This window comes from Aspergillus undulatus (genome assembly GCF_047715775.1).
Source record: "Aspergillus undulatus strain CBS 261.88 unplaced genomic scaffold BDV17scaffold_45, whole genome shotgun sequence".
Taxonomy (NCBI): domain Eukaryota; kingdom Fungi; phylum Ascomycota; class Eurotiomycetes; order Eurotiales; family Aspergillaceae; genus Aspergillus; species Aspergillus undulatus.
The window spans coordinates 72,198-87,374 of record NW_027396649.1 but is presented as its reverse complement, the minus strand read 5'-3'; the positions used below and the strand labels follow the sequence as shown (position 1 = coordinate 87,374).

The following is a 15,177-nucleotide window of genomic DNA, read 5'->3' as shown; positions in this document are numbered from 1 at the left end:
ATGTACGGTCAAACTATCGGATCATTTTTGCTGGAGCCGCGGTGGCAGGCTCGGGTGATTTTTCCAAGATAACCACCGTCTCCGTTATCAGGTGAGGAGGACTGAACGATTATACGCGCGCACTGTGCATATTCTGTCTTTATAAAAAGGAATTCATGCGTAGAGAGGACGAAGGATATAGGGTGCGGCTGGCAGAAGGGGTGGCGCTGGGCAATGAAGCTGTATCACTAGCTAGGATAGTTGTGCCAGCAACTCGAAGAGTTCAGACCAATGGCCCGATGTAATAACTATTACTCCATCGGTGTCCTTGGAGCCTTGGTTGTCTCTTCGCGTTTATTTCAGTTCCATTCCAGTTCACGCTATACATTCATTCTCCAACGAGCTGTTGGTCCCTAGTCGAATGACTGGTGAGATATGAGTAATAGAAATCTGTCTATAGAGCCAGATGGCATTATCATTATGGTAGAAGTCACTGGCTTATCTTGACGGGTTCTGTGAATAGCTCCGGTTTTTAAATTATATTCTCTGATTGACTCATGGCAACGACGAGCACAAGTCCGGACAAAGTTTTCGAGCCCGATAGAACATAAGGAAATGGCAAGGTGATTCTGGCCTTCACATGTACGCAAGGCACCTTCGGCCGTGACTGGATCAGCCTGCTGGTGCCTGGGCGAGGAGGCACGTAGGTAGGCAGGCAGGCGCCAGCGAACTTGAAGACAACCACAACCACAACCACAACCACAACCACCACCCCGCATCCGCTCTTCCTCGGCATCTTCCTTCTTGTCCTCCACTTCCTCATCGCGAAGATAACACTCACCCAGAATGGAAGGTGGCGACAATCCTAAGGGCATTCCTTTCACATGGCGAAATCTCCACGAAGGCGCGCAGTACCTCAAGGTGGGCTCAACGCTGTTCCCATGCCCACCGATCGCCCAGCCAGAAGACATTTTGAACTTCCCGCTCCGGCCAAGAGATCATTCGAGTCCTCAGCGGACAGATGGGCAGGGTCGTTGCAGCGTACTATTTCTCGATCGTCTCCAGATTCGGGCACTCCGTCAAGGCCACGGAAGCTGAGGCGATGAAAGTCGCATATAAACATGTCCCTGCCCTTGTGCCCGAAGTGGTCTATGCAGGCTTCCGTCCCGACTACGGCCACATTGATATGTCGACTATACCTGGATATCGACTAGAGCATAGATAAGACTCGCTCGACGAGAAGACAAAGGAAGATGTGTGTCGCCAGACGTGGGATTTCGTTGAGCAGCTACGGAGCATTCCTCTTCCAACTGAGGTCAAAGGACTCGCCCAACGTACAATCGACGGATCGCCAACGACGGATGTTTTCTTCAAAGACCTTCAAGGCCCGCCGAGACCACTGAGGATAGACGATGACATCCGCGCTCGCATCTACGAGCGATACCTCCACTTCGCCGGTCGGCGCTATGAGCACCAGTTACCTGATATGCTGCCCCCGGTCTTCGCGGACGGTCTTCAATCACGCTGACATCGTGCCGCGCAATATTATGATTGATGATGACGGGAAGATTACAGGGATTGTTGATATTCAGAAGCTGCAGGCTGGTATCCTGATTACTGGGAGTATGCGCAGATCCTGAGACCGCCTTTTTGGGGATATTGGTCTCGATGGATGGAAAAGACTGCGCCGAGGAAGTGGGATCTTAGTGGGATTAATGCCGCCAGAAGGGTTTTGTTTTTAAGACTGGATCTTACAATCTTAACTTATTGCGGAGTCGACAGTTACGGAGAGGGTGGGTGTTGGTGGGTTGACGTTTATTGCATTTCGTTGGTGTACGAATTTGATGGGACGATGGATAAACAACTCTCAAGTCCTGCTCGGCTATAGATCAATCTCAAAACGAAATCAATTGTACCCAAGTTCTACCTGCTATGTACAATTGGAAGAGGCAAACGTTCTGCCTCTGCTATATATCGGGTCAGTCCATAACATCATCATCATTATCATCATCCATCACCATTTCATCGTTTCCATCGTGTCACCGTAGTGTCATTTGACTCTGTCCGAGTTGCCGTCTAGCAACCGAGGTAGACAGCTACAAATCATTAGCACAATCCAGTAACAAACCCTTTTCAAAGGGGGGCAAAACATACAGTTGGCAAAGAGAGCATAAGAGTCAGCGTTGTTCAGAGCCTGGCTGGCACTAAGAGCAACAGAGGCCGAGTAGCCATAAGCATAGTCCTGAGTACTAGGGCTGTAGACACCAGGGGCGTGAGTAAACTCATGGAGGGTGGTAGTAGCCTGGTCCTGAGCATAGCAGGTGTTGGACAGAGCAGGGAGATAGCTGTAGTAGAGGTCACAGTTGGCAATGATATCATAAGCCGGCAGAGTCCAAGCAAGGACGTTGGAGCTGCAGTAGCCAAAGGTGTCAGTGCAGTAGTAAGTCGTCGCACCAGAGGAAGTGCTCGACGCCTCGGAGGCAATCGCGCGGAAGCGCGCGGCGACGGCGTTCCTGGTTGAAGCGGAGGTGCTCTTGAAGAAAGTGCTGAAGCGCCCGCTGCCCGAGGCCGCGGCGGATGCGGCGGCGTTGGAGAGAGATACGGTGTTGCGCAGGGCTGTCTGGAGGGCTGCGCCGCGGGACCCGGAGCAGCCGCTGATGCGGGTGCGCTTGTCCAGGGCTGCTACGCTGGACACCTCGGCGGCTTTGGCGCCGTCGACGTCGATGGTCAGCTCGTTGGAGGTGAAGGGGAGTGAGCCAGTCACGTCCGAGCCTGTCACGAGGGGGACGACACCCTCGGAGCGGAGGGTGATGGAGCCGCCTTCGGAGAGGTCGCTGGTCGAGGCGATGTCGAAGACATCCTCGACTGTGGCGCCGGGGGCGAGGGAGGTAAGTGCGTCATCGGAGAGGTCGGTGGTCTTGACGCGGTACTTGATGCCCTGGAATTCCAGCTCGTTGTCTGCGGCTGTTAACACATGGTCTTGCAGATGGGAAGGTAGCGTACTCACTCTCACGGAAGAGAGAGACCTTCTTGACAGGGGAAGCGTCCTGGAAGAAGTTGAGGTGCACGAACTTGACCTCCTCGCTGCCGGTGTTCTGGACGACGGCCTTGATCTTCGTGTTGTCGACCTGGGAGAGGGTAACCTGCAGACCGGCGGTGCTGGTCTTAACATCAACGGGAGAGGCAGCGGCGGCCTGGAGCAGAGCCAGGAAGGCAACGGGGGTGATGAACTTCATGATCAAGATTGGCAGAGTATTGAGACTGATGAACTGGAAGATGATGCTGGATGATGAATATAGATCGAACGGGTCACGCAAGGCTTTTATAACTTTGCTAGGCGTGCGCACAACACCACATTCTCGAGTCTCAATCAACAACTGTATAGATGACCTTCCATCCCTAAGCAACGGACATTCAGCATCGGCGACATCGACCAAAACAGAAGGTAGTATCGCACAGCCGTCTCGCAGCGCCAAGCTCACTACTCGTTCTGGGAATATATGAAGCTATTCCGGGTTTTACCCAGTAGCGATCCCTGCCTATCGCGCCATGTCTAGATAAGGGACCCTGCCCGAGGCCAACCGCTCGCACTATGCAACCCTTCCACGCCACAAACACCTCGTTATCAGCGGACCCCTGCGGAGTCCTTGTGCAAGACAGGCCTCGGAGTGTTCTCGAAAACGCTATCGAGCAGAATGCGCAGCAGCGTGCGCAGCAGCGTGCGCTCCCTATAGGTCTGCTGTACCTGCCAATATCCTCCGCCGTCGGGGTATCATCCTTGGCGGCGCTAGAATACTCTCTGTAGAGGGGTAATGCATTGGCGCGCAGGGGGTCATGCCTTATCAATGTTACTCGAGGAGGCCTGTCTGTATGGCTGCACAGAACTCTATTCCGACGGCCAGGTAACACCCCGTATTCCATGGGGTGCATGCGCAGACCGTCATGTATAGGAATCTGGCAATGCAAGACATGTTAGACAAAAACCTAGCAGCAGCAATGGCAGAAAGCACAAGGCCATGCGTGAGCAGCCACAATGCTTGCAAGTTCTTCGCCTCCGCGAGCAAAGTAATCAATAACCAGAGTCAGAAAGTAGCGGCTGGGCAAGTATAGAGATGCAACCCAAGAGTCTTCAGATGGCGACTAGTGCCTGTGCATCCCCCGCGGTGATCGTGTGATTGGCAAACCGTGGGATTCGAGTCCGAGTCTCAGCGGCAGTGGCCGCCCTGCAGATCTGCACAGAAAACGGCGATAGCGTGGGCAGTGGCATGGGCGATGTTCTGGGCCTAGGGCTGGACTGTCGCCATAGCCAATAGATGTGGCGAGCGTTGTCAGTTCGTCGGAGGCTGCGGATGGATCAAATATATTGGGCTGGCTTGGGTTCTCTTAGGGCCCGGCGGGGTTCATCTACATTAGCTGCCCTCCACTGCCCACCGCCTATACGCTGCAGCGTCGCAACTTCCTCTGCTACTCGCGATAAGCAGATAGACATGCTTTCTCTTTCTCGAGTCCTGTCTGTCCTCCTTGCAGGCTCGCTGTTCTACTTCTTTTTTGTTGCCATGTCTACCGAGTCCGAGTCTCCTTCCTCGCTCACCAAGCTCGAAGTGCGAGTCAAGTCACCCTCCATCCCCGCTTCGTTCTCCCCGCCAATTCCATTGTCCGTCCAAGTGTCGGTTCTCAACAACGCTGAGTCTCCTGTGACTGTTTTGGCCTGGGGCGCCGTTCTCGACCCTCGAGCCAACGTCCTCGGCCCATTTGAGATTCGCGACGCAGACACTGACGAGTTTGTCACGCTGAACACGATCAAGTTCGCGCGACAGTTGCCTCCGCCTCGAGAAGATTTTGTTGAGATCGCATCCGGCGGATCAGTAGATGCAGAAATTACTATTCCGCTCGTGCCCCTTGTTGAGGGACATCGGTATACCATCCAAGCAAAGGGGTGGTGGCAGGCAATCTGGGAGAAGGCCCTCGACGACGTCCCAGCAGATGATCTGCTGAGGTTAACCGGCGCTGAGCGAGGCTCGTTCGAGTCTGAGGTTGTCCCGATCACCGTCGAAGATACGGCGGGTGACTTGAAATAGTCAGGAGACTTTGAACTCGGGGGTGCGAGTGGGTGATGTCTACATGTGATTTATACATATATATTCCGAACTACGAGCTACGAAACGAACATATGCAGTGCAACACACCAAGTGTATGTCATGATTTTTTCATCCATTATGCGTCAAATGACTTCATGATATAAAATAATACAGCGACATTGAAGATAGGCATTCATCCTCTATTCCCGATCGAACTTGTCCTCGGGACCTCCACGGCCTTCGTAATGTTGCGCCTGCGCAAGTCTACATGCCACCCATTAGCCCCCATCCATGCGCACAATTGATTTTGAATTGTAAATGTTGTACTCACCGGCCTCGGTCATCGCGGATACCACCCTCGTCTTCAGGAATAGGCTTTCGGTCGGATCCTGTTGAGACCTGATCCCGGCCGTATGAGACGCCACCGGTGGCATCGCCGAACTTGCGCTCGGCCATCGCGTTTACTCCGGACTCGGCGGCTGCGATCGTTGGCTTTGTTTCAAAGTCGTAGGTAGCTGTAAGTGGTAACTCACCTGTGTCGCTCTTGGGACCGAGACCCTGCTTGGCCTGGTAGGAGTTGAGGTCCTGCTCGGCCTGAGCAGCGAGGCGGCGGGGGTCGGATCCATCCATTTTGTATAATGTAGTGTGTAGTTTTCGAAGGATGTGATGATAAAGCAGTCTTCGCAATATTAGATTAGCAGTAGTCTGTCCGTTCCTGAGAAGCGAAGATGAGCCTCTATATACTTGTCTTCGTTCACAATGAAATCATCGCGATGTCACAGTGTGATGACGTCACATACCAGGTCTATACAACAACAGACATCATTCTGCTAGAAATTGCTGGGCCAAGTGGAGAGCAGCATCAGGGTCTCCGTTCAAGTCCTGTCAGTGTTCTGTTTTGTTCTCTTTACGTCAATATTGCACGCGACAACAGTGCGCTGATCCATAAAACCATCCGCGTCGCATTCGCATTCGCATCCAGCCCTTAGCCCTACATACCAGCGCAAATCCTCACCCGGTATACGAGAGCGACCTCATAATGGCGCATAAATCCTGCCAAGATATCCCTGGCGACCCTCTGAGCACCAAATCCCAAGTCCTCGAAACCGCTGCCTCCGCAACGCAAGACTTCACCCCTCCCTCCCAAATCTGCGCGCACCTGCACGCCTACCACGTCTACGCCGATGACCCCACCCGCTGCGTCGAAGCAAACCACTACTGCAGTCATATAACCGAAGACCTCCGCCAATGCCTAATCTACGATTCCCCGCACAAAAACGCGCGGCTGATCGGGATAGAGTACATGGTTACACCGCGGGTCTTCGAGACCTTACCAACCGAAGAGAGAAAGTTGTGGCATAGCCACCAGTACGAGGTTAAATCAGGGATGTTGATTATGCCGACGCCTAGGGGGATCCCGAATGGCGTTTGGGAAGCCGCGGAGACCTCGGAGATGCGTGATGTCTTGCCGCTTTATGGGAAGACGTATCATCTTTGGCAGGTTGATCGCGGGGATAAGGTACCCATGGGCGAGCCGAAGCTTATGTTGAGCTTTACGGATGACGAGAAGGTTAGACGGGCTGTGTCGGGGGGGTTGGGAGAGTTGGTTAAGGGGCGTGATGAGGCGTTTGGGGTTGATACGGCGAGTAAGGCTGAGAAGAGGATGGATATTTTCGAGGTTGAGAAACACCCTGGTATGTTCTGTTCTTGGTCTTCAGAATTTGCGACGGAAGGAGGTGAATGATGTATGATGCTGACTTGGCTCGCAGATGCGGATTCTTTGTGGGATATCCATGAGAAGAAGTGAGCTATTGAGGGAACTCGTACTCTTATATACTCTTGGAGCATGCCGCAAGGACCGCTTGGACGTTGAACGTCAGATGAAAAGTATACGTCGGATCATTATCCCGTAGAGCTGTTGGAGGATCATGGAGAAGCATGTGGCTTCTAACTTCTGGGGATGTTCTATTTATACCCCAGGCCTGAGGTCACAGCCACCAGGCCTCAATTACTTTTGACTCAACAAGGCTGCTAGTTAATTACCACAAAATATCAATAACTATAGTCGCACTTAACTCGTATCAAATACGACACTTATCAATCCAATTTTGGTACACAAGCGAGACTGCGAGACTGCGAGAATGGACAACTACCTAACGCCAACAATCCCAATAAGAAAAGCCGGTCTGTGCGAAACCTGCTGCGTAAACGGCCATCATTTCAAGCGTCTGTGTCGTACCGATGAGTGGACCGAATACACCCCGGACACTGGTCCCTGTATATCGCACACGAGAACAGGCCCGGTACCGTGTACGCCGTGACCGGCGGTGCAGAATGCATGCACTACACATTCTCCTCAGGACCGGTGGATTTGGCCACGTCCGACGCGTTCGAGAATATATACCACCTTGCGCAGATCATGGATCAGCAGGCGCAGATTGTACGGGAGGTTGCGGAGGGTGAGGAGATGAAGCAAGTCGCCAAAGAAGAGAAAGCCTGATTCACAGCCGGGTAGAAAGGATCAGATGTGCAGACCATGGAAGGAGGTTTTAAACCTCATATCAGGCAATTGGGACCTAAATGGCAATGCAAGACCGAACAAGCAACTATTGACGTTTCGACATCGTGGGCCATTGCCCCGGACTAAACCTGAGAATCAATGTACATGACTAGTATATAATGATATAATACAGATTCTGATCAACCTCCAAGAAGCCAATTAACGTGTTTACCGTATCTCCAGAGTATCAGGATGCGGTCCGTCGGTCAATGCAAAATTCGTTTGCAATCGAAACCTAAAATCAAGCAGGCAGTTGAACTGCTCTGGACTCGTTGCCATAAGGACTCGATCCCACCCTACAAACCTTACCGGCGGTTGCTGAGTGCCAGAATCCATCAGTTTCCGCAAGAACTTCCTGCGGCTCTTGTGATGCTTGTACTTCACCGGCAGACTGACCTTTTGGCCTCGCTCAACCTGGAGCCATCTATCAGGGCGGGGCGGGTCATCATGAGGAAATGTCTGCTGATCTGTGGGCGGGTCGTCGTTGACTCTAATCTCGCGAATCCAAGGGATAGCGCGACGATGCTCTATGGTTACGGCGAGGTTTCGATATGGATGGATAGCGAGGCGGTTGATCGTGCGCGGGATCGGAGCCAACCACTCTATGCTGACGCTGTCAAAGAGTCCATCATTGTCGACGTTCTCTGTGAACTTCTGTATCTTCACATACCGATGCTCATTCTGCGAATGGCTGACGATAGCAAAGCGGCCTGCGTTCTGCGAATCAGGGATGATATGTTCCCCCCCAAGCCAAACTGCTGTCCCGATAACCTGGGATATCACCCCGTTTTTGCCGTCAATTATCTGCACAAACAACCGAAAGTTCGGTTCTACACGGAGTGCGACAAGTACCTCCTCGCCCTCCAGCCGCTGGACCGGCACCGGGGCCGCGTCGCCAGGTATACGGTTGGCGCAGGGCCTCCGGTACAGCCGTCGACCGGTTACAACATCGCGGGCCATGAAGAAAAGGTTGTTGGCGCCGTCGCCGTCGGGCATGTCATAGAAGTAGATTCGTTCCCTGCCTACCGCGAGCAGCCGTGCATTTGACTGTATGCGTTGACGCCACACATGCGTCCCCGTTGGGAGGTAGACGACGTGGTGTCTCAAAATCTGTCAGTGTTTGCCCTTCCAGCCAAAAAACACTAAATGAGATGAGAGGGCGAGTACTTACCTATATCCCTCTTCCTGTCCCTGGTCATTCCTGTAATACCACATCTGGTAATAGAGATACCCCTCCGCATTAACCTCCAAATACCGAAGGTTATCCGCCATAACGGTGACATCTAACTCCTCAATCTGATGCAGCGACCCATCTGGTTCGAACGCCAGGTTCTGATACCGAATTCGATTGTCCGCGTGCCAGACAACATAGTCACCCTTTACACTGAACAGGCCCGTCCCCGGCACGGTATTCTCGTACCTGCGTGCGCAAGAGGCATTGCCTGCTGCGAGTTTCTTGTAGGCCGTGTGCTCGACCACTGTTTACATCGGCATACTTAGTTAGCTCTCCATTCCCTCCAGGGGCTGCTTGCCAAGTGCCAACATTCAGTCTCCAGACACGTTAAGTATAGTACCTACCTGCCTGCTTCACATGCCTAATGGCCTCTTCCTCCGCCAAACCCTCAATATCCGGTCGCCATTCCCAAGGCAAGGCTCGACGCCCCTCAGCTATGAGCCAGCGCTCTACAAAGCCTCTCCACCCCCGGTCGACTTGCTGCGCACGCACTAGATCTTGAGGGGACAGCAGGTGCAGAACCAGACAGGCGATATCCCAGGGAAAAGCTTCGAATGGGTCTCTGCGATTTTGGGGCTCCGTGGATGATAAGGTTCTCTGTCTCGTGCGCCGCGTGCTGGGTTCTGCTGGTTCTTTGCGCTTTGTCGTCATTTTCCGCTCCGATTTGGGTATATAGTGCTTTCTGTTGATGATGATTAATGGGGAAAGGGCATATTAGCCATTTTGAGTAACTATTCTACTCATAACGTCTCTTGCTCTTTCAGGTCTGTACAAAGATGAGTTCGAGAATAATAAGATCGGCATTCTTTCTGCATGAAACTACGTTGAGACTCAGGGGCTGGATATAATGAGGGTCCATTGTCACTCTCTTGCAGCCATAAAGGCTCTACTGAAATAGCACAAGGCTACTCGTTTGAGGAGGCCGAAGGGATTGCTCTTGCAATTGGGCAATCTTGGTTGGTGTTGGTATGAGATTGGAAGAGATGGTTCCTGACAGACGCTCGCGCTGCCAATTTGACTCTACACAATCAAAACGGTACTGTGAAGTCGTCAGATGAACGGCCTTTGTGATAAACAATCTTACAGAGGTCCTATTCACAGAATATGGTTAAATCAGATAACAATACCTACTAACTTTACATTCGCTGCAGGTGCTCCAGGAATCACAGACTATGAGAACTTTTGTGCATGTGTGTATGTAAAATTCACAAAAATCTCCATCGAACCTCCACTTCCACCAACAAGCTCCTGCAATATGGGAGCATCACAATCTGAATTAGGCTCCTGGGTCAAGAGAGGGGGTGAAGGTCCAAAGTCAGCAATATAGTATGTCCAATCACCAGATTCATCGATGAAAACAGGCTGCCGCACTCTTCCTGTCTGCCGGCAAACAATCCGCTGAGCCGACTCCAGTATTACTCTGTGGCCAGTAACAAAATTACCCAGTAGATATAATTGTATGCATGTTCTCCCGATGGGGCGAACGGCTCGCGGCACCCATCAAGCCTGTTCTTAGGGGGTAGGGTCAGCCTCTTGCGGCTACCGCGCAACATAAGCTTGCTCCATGGGGGAATGCCTCGCTCGAGTCTCTCTGCGTCGTAGTCTTCGGGTGATATAATTGGACTAATGTATAAGATGTCCCGCCCAGCCCTAGCAATCAAGCCCTTGAATGAGTTGAGGGCGACGTGCGCTCGCGGGGCCTCGTAGAGCTTGTCTCGACGAAGAGCAACCACCTCGAATTCGTCTCGTGGAATTTCCCATCTGTGCCCGCAGAGAACTGGTGGACCCTGATGCAGTCGTCGAAGAATGGTGTCGAATGACTTATAGCTGCGAATTCCCCTTCCTTGTCTGATGGCTCAAGTTTTCCGCATGGCCTGGCCGGTTTCGCCATCGATGACCAGCAGGGAGTCGACGGATGGATAGAATCCATGTGATGATTTGTTATATTTCCAGCACAAAGTTCAACGAGGGCTTCATGACCCCCAATGCGCGTTAGGATAGTAGTATTGCGCGAAAGGGTCCTTTGGAAGTTTCTTGGATGGTCCCAACGGCTTGATTCGTACCGCGGTGGAGAGACCCTCCCATCATGGTGGACTGTGAACACCGAATGGCCATGTTTGAGATCAACTGTGTCGAGTTTCCAATAGAGCGATTTTGAATTAATCACATAGTATACCTTGTTAGAACCGAGGAGGAGCAGGCGTAGAGATGGTTCCTTTTTATCTGAGTCGCCGTCTGTATAAATGTTGTGACCCTATAGGACTGCTCCGGGTTTCAAGTAGAAGATGTCATCCCTACACATCATTTAGCTTCCAAAGACATATCATCAAGTCGTGGATAATACCTATAATCCGGCTTCGACCCTTCAGCCCGAACAAGCAGATACTTCTCAGCATCCAACAACATATTCCTGACCGGACGCTCAAATTTAAAGTCCAACTTCTGAACATCTGGGAATGACCCATCAGCACGGTACCTGAGATCATGCCAATATACCCCATCCGCCTGTTTCCAAGCCGCGAGATTCCCAGTCGTAATAAACAAGCGCGCGTTGGCCGTGACCTTGCGAACGCCAGTCGGGCTTCTGTTTAGAAAGTTCACCTTCTGGATACCATACTTCCTGAATGTTTCAACCGCTTCGGTGCGAGTTGCTTACGTCTTGTAGGTATCAACTGGGGACGCCAAAGACGAAGGCCATCGCTTCATATCCAGTTGTAGATAAAGTCCCTCCACCCATTGCTGACCTGCTCGCAGCGAAGTATGTGATGGATCTCGAGATATGCTAACATCAAGCTCGCACTGTCGAAAGGGAGCTGTTGAAACGGATCTATTTGGTTTGGTGCAGCGAGCTTCCTCTTCCTCGGGGCAGGTGTGTCCCCGTAGCGTGCGTTGGCCTTTCCTCTCATCGTCGATAATGATCGTGGTCAAATTCAAGTTATAAGTGGTATCTTGGACGGTCAATCTCTGTATGTTTTGATATGTAGTTTATTTGATCGATCAGCTACAGAACTCAGATTTAATATCTATATCAACCGAAACAATGAATGCCAACTCTTTGTCTACCAAAATTTCTGAAACCCAACGTTAAACGTTCGGTCTTTGTGAAAGGGGTATCCATGGTAAGCACAAAGGAAACGCGGGAGCCTTTTGAGCACTTGTTTCCAAAGACAGTTGTCGTTGGCCAGAATCGTGCATATCATCCATTCCAGGCTACCTGCGAGCCTGATAGTCCATCGTTGCTGCAAGGACGTACCTTAGAATCACATCCAGGTTTTTGAGTGGCCCCAAGCACCAATACCTCAGCCATCTAAAACCCCAGTTGATAATCCCACGTCCGACGACTCTTAGTCTTTCGTTCGAAAGGCCCCTCAATATGGTAACCCGACTCGCAACCATCCGGATTACTTTCCAATGTTTCTCCACAGCATTCAAACTCTCAGCAATGACGGTACCCATTAACCCACTGCGGGGAGTTGTCAGCCCCGAAGTCATTGTCTACCCAAAAATCATCCCTAGTAGGTTCAGCCTCGTCGACTAGCTAAATAGGCGTAAGCAGGTTGTTTCTCAAGGGCGCTCATACATATAGGATGTGCTTCTTACCCGGGTGATACCTGCAACTCGTCTCCCTGTTCTCCATAACATCAAACTCCTCCTTGTAGTTCGAGCAAAACGCGTACCGAGGGACTTTTATTTTGGGTCTCGATACGTCTGGAGCCGGAATCGGGACTTCCTCCCCTCTTTTGAGCCGACTTTGCTTTCGGAATCCTCAAACGCCGCAGAGGACTCACCGTCGCTGCCACCTTCGCTGTCCCCTGCACTACTCTCACTATCCGACAGCCTTACTTGCTGCTTATCATTGCGATCCACAAGAAGACTAAAGCCAGCTCGCTTCTGAGCCTCAGGGATCTCTTCGCAAATCGACTTGAGCACACGGCGTACTGTCGCCTCGGACACGGTGTCAATGGCGGTGTTGAGAACGTCCAGCTCGATATCCGCCGGGGAAATGTGCCAGATACCATTTCCCGCACTTCTGTGAGGGGATATAGGGGTGTCTTAACCGTGGGCCACATGCTAGATGCCAGTTCCCTCTGAGTTGAGTGGTTTTTTGGTGGAGGAATCGAGATGCCGGGTGCGTCCGCGTCGCGTCCGATCCTTTGAGATGGTCTTTCTCGGTCGTAGATTCATCATGTAGACACCTAAAGCTCACGAAGATTCGAGAACTATTCGTTCTTATTTTGTCCACTCTTCAAACGGGCTGGTGCTGCCTCATTGGAATTTCCTGGTATATATACAAGCAACGACCCAGAGACCATTACGAATAGATCTCGCAACCAAAACTATGAAGACCTAAGAGCGATGAAGATAGACCACTAGCCGTAGATGTATTTTTGGTAAGACGCAATCCTTACATTAAACCCAATCTGTATTCCTAATCAAAGATGGTAATTTGCTATATGGCTTCAGCCCGCCAATTACGCCTTCACAACCTCGCTCCCCTTCTCCTGGAGCTTCAAAACACCATCATTATAATTATCCAACGGCGCAACACCCTCAACAAGCTCCCAGACCTTCTGAACCTTCTGCACAACCTCAGGAGTCAACGGCCCCTTCTTCGCAAGCGCCAGCGTCTCCTTAAGCTGCTCCAAATTCCTCGCCCCAAAAATAACCCGATCGCCATACTCCCCGCTCAGAATCGAATTATGAATAACCCACCGATACGCAAGCTCAACCTTGCTAATCCCCACCTCCTGCGAAATTGTCTCCCAAAGCTTCAACCCCTCCAGCATAGTCGGCTTATTGTACAGCTCATGATACAGCGCCCCGACCATAGAGGCGGGGTCCCAGCGCCCCTGGGCGCTTCTAACAAGCGTTTCAACATCCTTTGTTAGAAAGCCACCCGCGATGGGCGAGTAAGCGTAGAATTCGATGTTGTGCTTGCGGAGGGTTGGGAAGAGCTCGGTTTCGGCGCGGCGCGCGACAGCAGAGTAGTTTCCTTGATAGACCGACGGGGCAATCCAGTTTTTCTCTTTCGCGATCCGAACGAGTTCATCGACTTCTGTTGCGAGGAAGTTGGAGATTCCGAAGCGCTTGATTTTGCCTTGTTCGTAGAGCTCGTTTATTGCGGAGAGTTGCTCCTCCCAGGGGATGCGGCGGTCGGGGGAGTGGAGGTAGTAGACGTCGACCTGAACGTTGATTGAAGACATTAGCAACAGGAAATCAAGGTCTAAGAGGGAGTTTCCTGTACCTGATCAGTCTGCAGCTTCTTGAAGCTCTCATTGGCAACAGCCAGGATAGCATCCTTGGTCGAAGGAGTAGGACCGAATCCGCCGGGGTACTTGGTGTCGATAGTGTGTGTCTTGTACGCAGCAAGCCTTCCGAGGATCTCCTCGCTGTCGCCGTAGATGGCAGCCGTGTCGATGGACTTGACGCCTTCGGCCTGGAGGATGGAGAGGGCTTCGACCTTGGGCTCGTGGCCTTCGAAGTCCGTGTCGGACCCGAAGGTACCACTTCCGAAGACTAGTTTGACGGTGGGAGACATGGTGATGCTGAGTTAGAAGGTGTCCAGGGAGGAAATTGGTTGTATGGTGAGGGATCGGTCGGAATACTGTTGCGAGATGTGCAGTGCTTGAACCAAACTCCCAGCAGCGGCAAGACAGTATTTAAAACATATCCATCACATACCTACCCCCGACAGCCATTTCAAGGCCGGTGACATTAATAATCATAGTGATTAAAAATGCACCGTCTAGCAATATCAATCGCAGGCGATATGGCATGGCATCGAAACATCATTGCTAAGCAACCAGTGAGCACTATGTATGCAGGGCGCAGCTCTACAACTATTGGCGCGGAGGTAAGACGCACGAACCCGTGGCACCCCATGTGTCAGGCCCGTCCTCCATCTTCCCTAAGCTTCCATCATCCTTCGTCCTTCGAGCATCCTCCCGTTGGAATTCCGGGACACCGCGGCCCCGTTTCCTATTTGGACACTCGGATGGAGTGATAGCTTCCCGGTTGACGGAAACGAGTGCGCTGCGCTTACACTTCTACGGCGACTGGGTGCTGTTGGTTGGTTCCTAAGACGTTTCATCTCATAAAACTGGGCAACTTTTGGCGAGGATGGCGCCGCTAGGAACAACTACCTACGGACGTTGCTGAATAATGGATAATGGGCGGCCACCGGACTTTGATGACGTGACGCGGCGCTAACGGACTTAGTGTCCTTGTCCTTCCCTTAGGTCCATGTTCGCAAAGACACCCCGCGGAATAACTGAGAAGTGTCTACTCCGGATTCTGCTAGACAAATCTTTCTCGGCCTCTTTTAT

The 15,177-nt window shown here is 51.8% G+C and overlaps 7 protein-coding genes across 7 annotated transcripts; 3 read left to right on the top strand and 4 right to left on the bottom strand.

Moving 5' to 3' along the window:
• The first annotated feature begins 1,117 nt into the window (after positions 1–1,117).
• Positions 1,118–1,793, top strand: BDV17DRAFT_270157 (uncharacterized protein). Its single transcript, XM_073758650.1, has one exon. The coding sequence runs from the start codon at positions 1,392–1,394 to the stop codon at positions 1,617–1,619; it is 228 nt and encodes a 75-aa protein (XP_073612981.1). The 5' UTR covers positions 1,118–1,391; the 3' UTR covers positions 1,620–1,793.
• Positions 1,794–1,896: 103 nt separating this feature from the next.
• Positions 1,897–3,575, bottom strand: mep20 (putative penicillolysin/deuterolysin metalloprotease). Its single transcript, XM_073754623.1, has 3 exons — positions 2,987–3,575; positions 2,134–2,937; positions 1,897–2,075 (listed from the first exon to the last, which is right to left on the bottom strand). The coding sequence occupies exons 1-3, from the start codon at positions 3,213–3,215 to the stop codon at positions 2,056–2,058; spliced, it is 1,053 nt and encodes a 350-aa protein (XP_073612980.1). The 5' UTR covers positions 3,216–3,575; the 3' UTR covers positions 1,897–2,055.
• A 960-nt stretch (positions 3,576–4,535) lies between these two features.
• BDV17DRAFT_293765 (uncharacterized protein) lies at positions 4,536–5,057 on the top strand (the record flags this gene model as incomplete). The annotated part of the gene is made up of 1 exon (XM_073762692.1): positions 4,536–5,057. The coding sequence occupies one exon, from the start codon at positions 4,536–4,538 to the stop codon at positions 5,055–5,057; it is 522 nt and encodes a 173-aa protein (XP_073612979.1).
• A 128-nt stretch (positions 5,058–5,185) lies between these two features.
• On the bottom strand, positions 5,186–5,743 carry BDV17DRAFT_270154 (uncharacterized protein). Its single transcript, XM_073758649.1, has 3 exons — positions 5,591–5,743; positions 5,389–5,536; positions 5,186–5,321 (listed from the first exon to the last, which is right to left on the bottom strand). The coding sequence occupies exons 1-3, from the start codon at positions 5,685–5,687 to the stop codon at positions 5,258–5,260; spliced, it is 309 nt and encodes a 102-aa protein (XP_073612978.1). The 5' UTR covers positions 5,688–5,743; the 3' UTR covers positions 5,186–5,257.
• Positions 5,744–5,874: 131 nt separating this feature from the next.
• Positions 5,875–7,127, top strand: BDV17DRAFT_270152 (OBAP family protein). The gene is made up of 2 exons (XM_073758648.1): positions 5,875–6,751; positions 6,827–7,127. The coding sequence occupies exons 1-2, from the start codon at positions 6,097–6,099 to the stop codon at positions 6,862–6,864; spliced, it is 693 nt and encodes a 230-aa protein (XP_073612977.1). The 5' UTR covers positions 5,875–6,096; the 3' UTR covers positions 6,865–7,127.
• A 658-nt stretch (positions 7,128–7,785) lies between these two features.
• BDV17DRAFT_293762 (uncharacterized protein) lies at positions 7,786–9,502 on the bottom strand (the record flags this gene model as incomplete). Its single annotated transcript, XM_073762691.1, has 3 exons — positions 7,786–8,719; positions 8,789–9,095; positions 9,196–9,502. 3 exons carry the CDS (start codon positions 9,500–9,502, stop codon positions 7,786–7,788), a joined length of 1,548 nt encoding a protein of 515 aa, XP_073612976.1.
• Positions 9,503–13,323: 3,821 nt separating this feature from the next.
• BDV17DRAFT_293761 (aldo/keto reductase family protein) lies at positions 13,324–14,390 on the bottom strand (the record flags this gene model as incomplete). The annotated part of the gene is made up of 2 exons (XM_073762690.1): positions 13,324–14,034; positions 14,097–14,390. 2 exons carry the CDS (start codon positions 14,388–14,390, stop codon positions 13,324–13,326), a joined length of 1,005 nt encoding a protein of 334 aa, XP_073612975.1.
• Positions 14,391–15,177: the final 787 nt, after the last annotated feature.

What these genes read in the sequence shown, in the direction of transcription:
- BDV17DRAFT_270157 (XM_073758650.1), top strand. Translation starts at nt 1,392, where the DNA reads ATGACATCCGCGCTCGCATCTACGAGCGATACCTCCACTTCGCCGGTC.
- mep20 (XM_073754623.1), bottom strand. Translation starts at nt 3,215, where the DNA reads ATGAAGTTCATCACCCCCGTTGCCTTCCTGGCTCTGCTCCAGGCCGCC. An exon ending in GGTCTCTCTCTTCCGTGAGA is followed by an intron (nt 2,938 to 2,986) that starts GTGAGTACGCTA and finishes TAACAGCCGCAG; the next exon opens with ACAACGAGCTGGAATTCCAG. An exon ending in TTATGCTCTCTTTGCCAACT is followed by an intron (nt 2,076 to 2,133) that starts GTATGTTTTGCC and finishes AATGATTTGTAG; the next exon opens with CTGTCTACCTCGGTTGCTAG.
- BDV17DRAFT_270154 (XM_073758649.1), bottom strand. Translation starts at nt 5,687, where the DNA reads ATGGATGGATCCGACCCCCGCCGCCTCGCTGCTCAGGCCGAGCAGGAC. An exon ending in CGGTCCCAAGAGCGACACAG is followed by an intron (nt 5,537 to 5,590) that starts GTGAGTTACCAC and finishes CAACGATCGCAG; the next exon opens with CCGCCGAGTCCGGAGTAAAC. An exon ending in ATCCGCGATGACCGAGGCCG is followed by an intron (nt 5,322 to 5,388) that starts GTGAGTACAACA and finishes GGTGGCATGTAG; the next exon opens with ACTTGCGCAGGCGCAACATT.
- BDV17DRAFT_270152 (XM_073758648.1), top strand. Translation starts at nt 6,097, where the DNA reads ATGGCGCATAAATCCTGCCAAGATATCCCTGGCGACCCTCTGAGCACC. An exon ending in CGAGGTTGAGAAACACCCTG is followed by an intron (nt 6,752 to 6,826) that starts GTATGTTCTGTT and finishes CTTGGCTCGCAG; the next exon opens with ATGCGGATTCTTTGTGGGAT.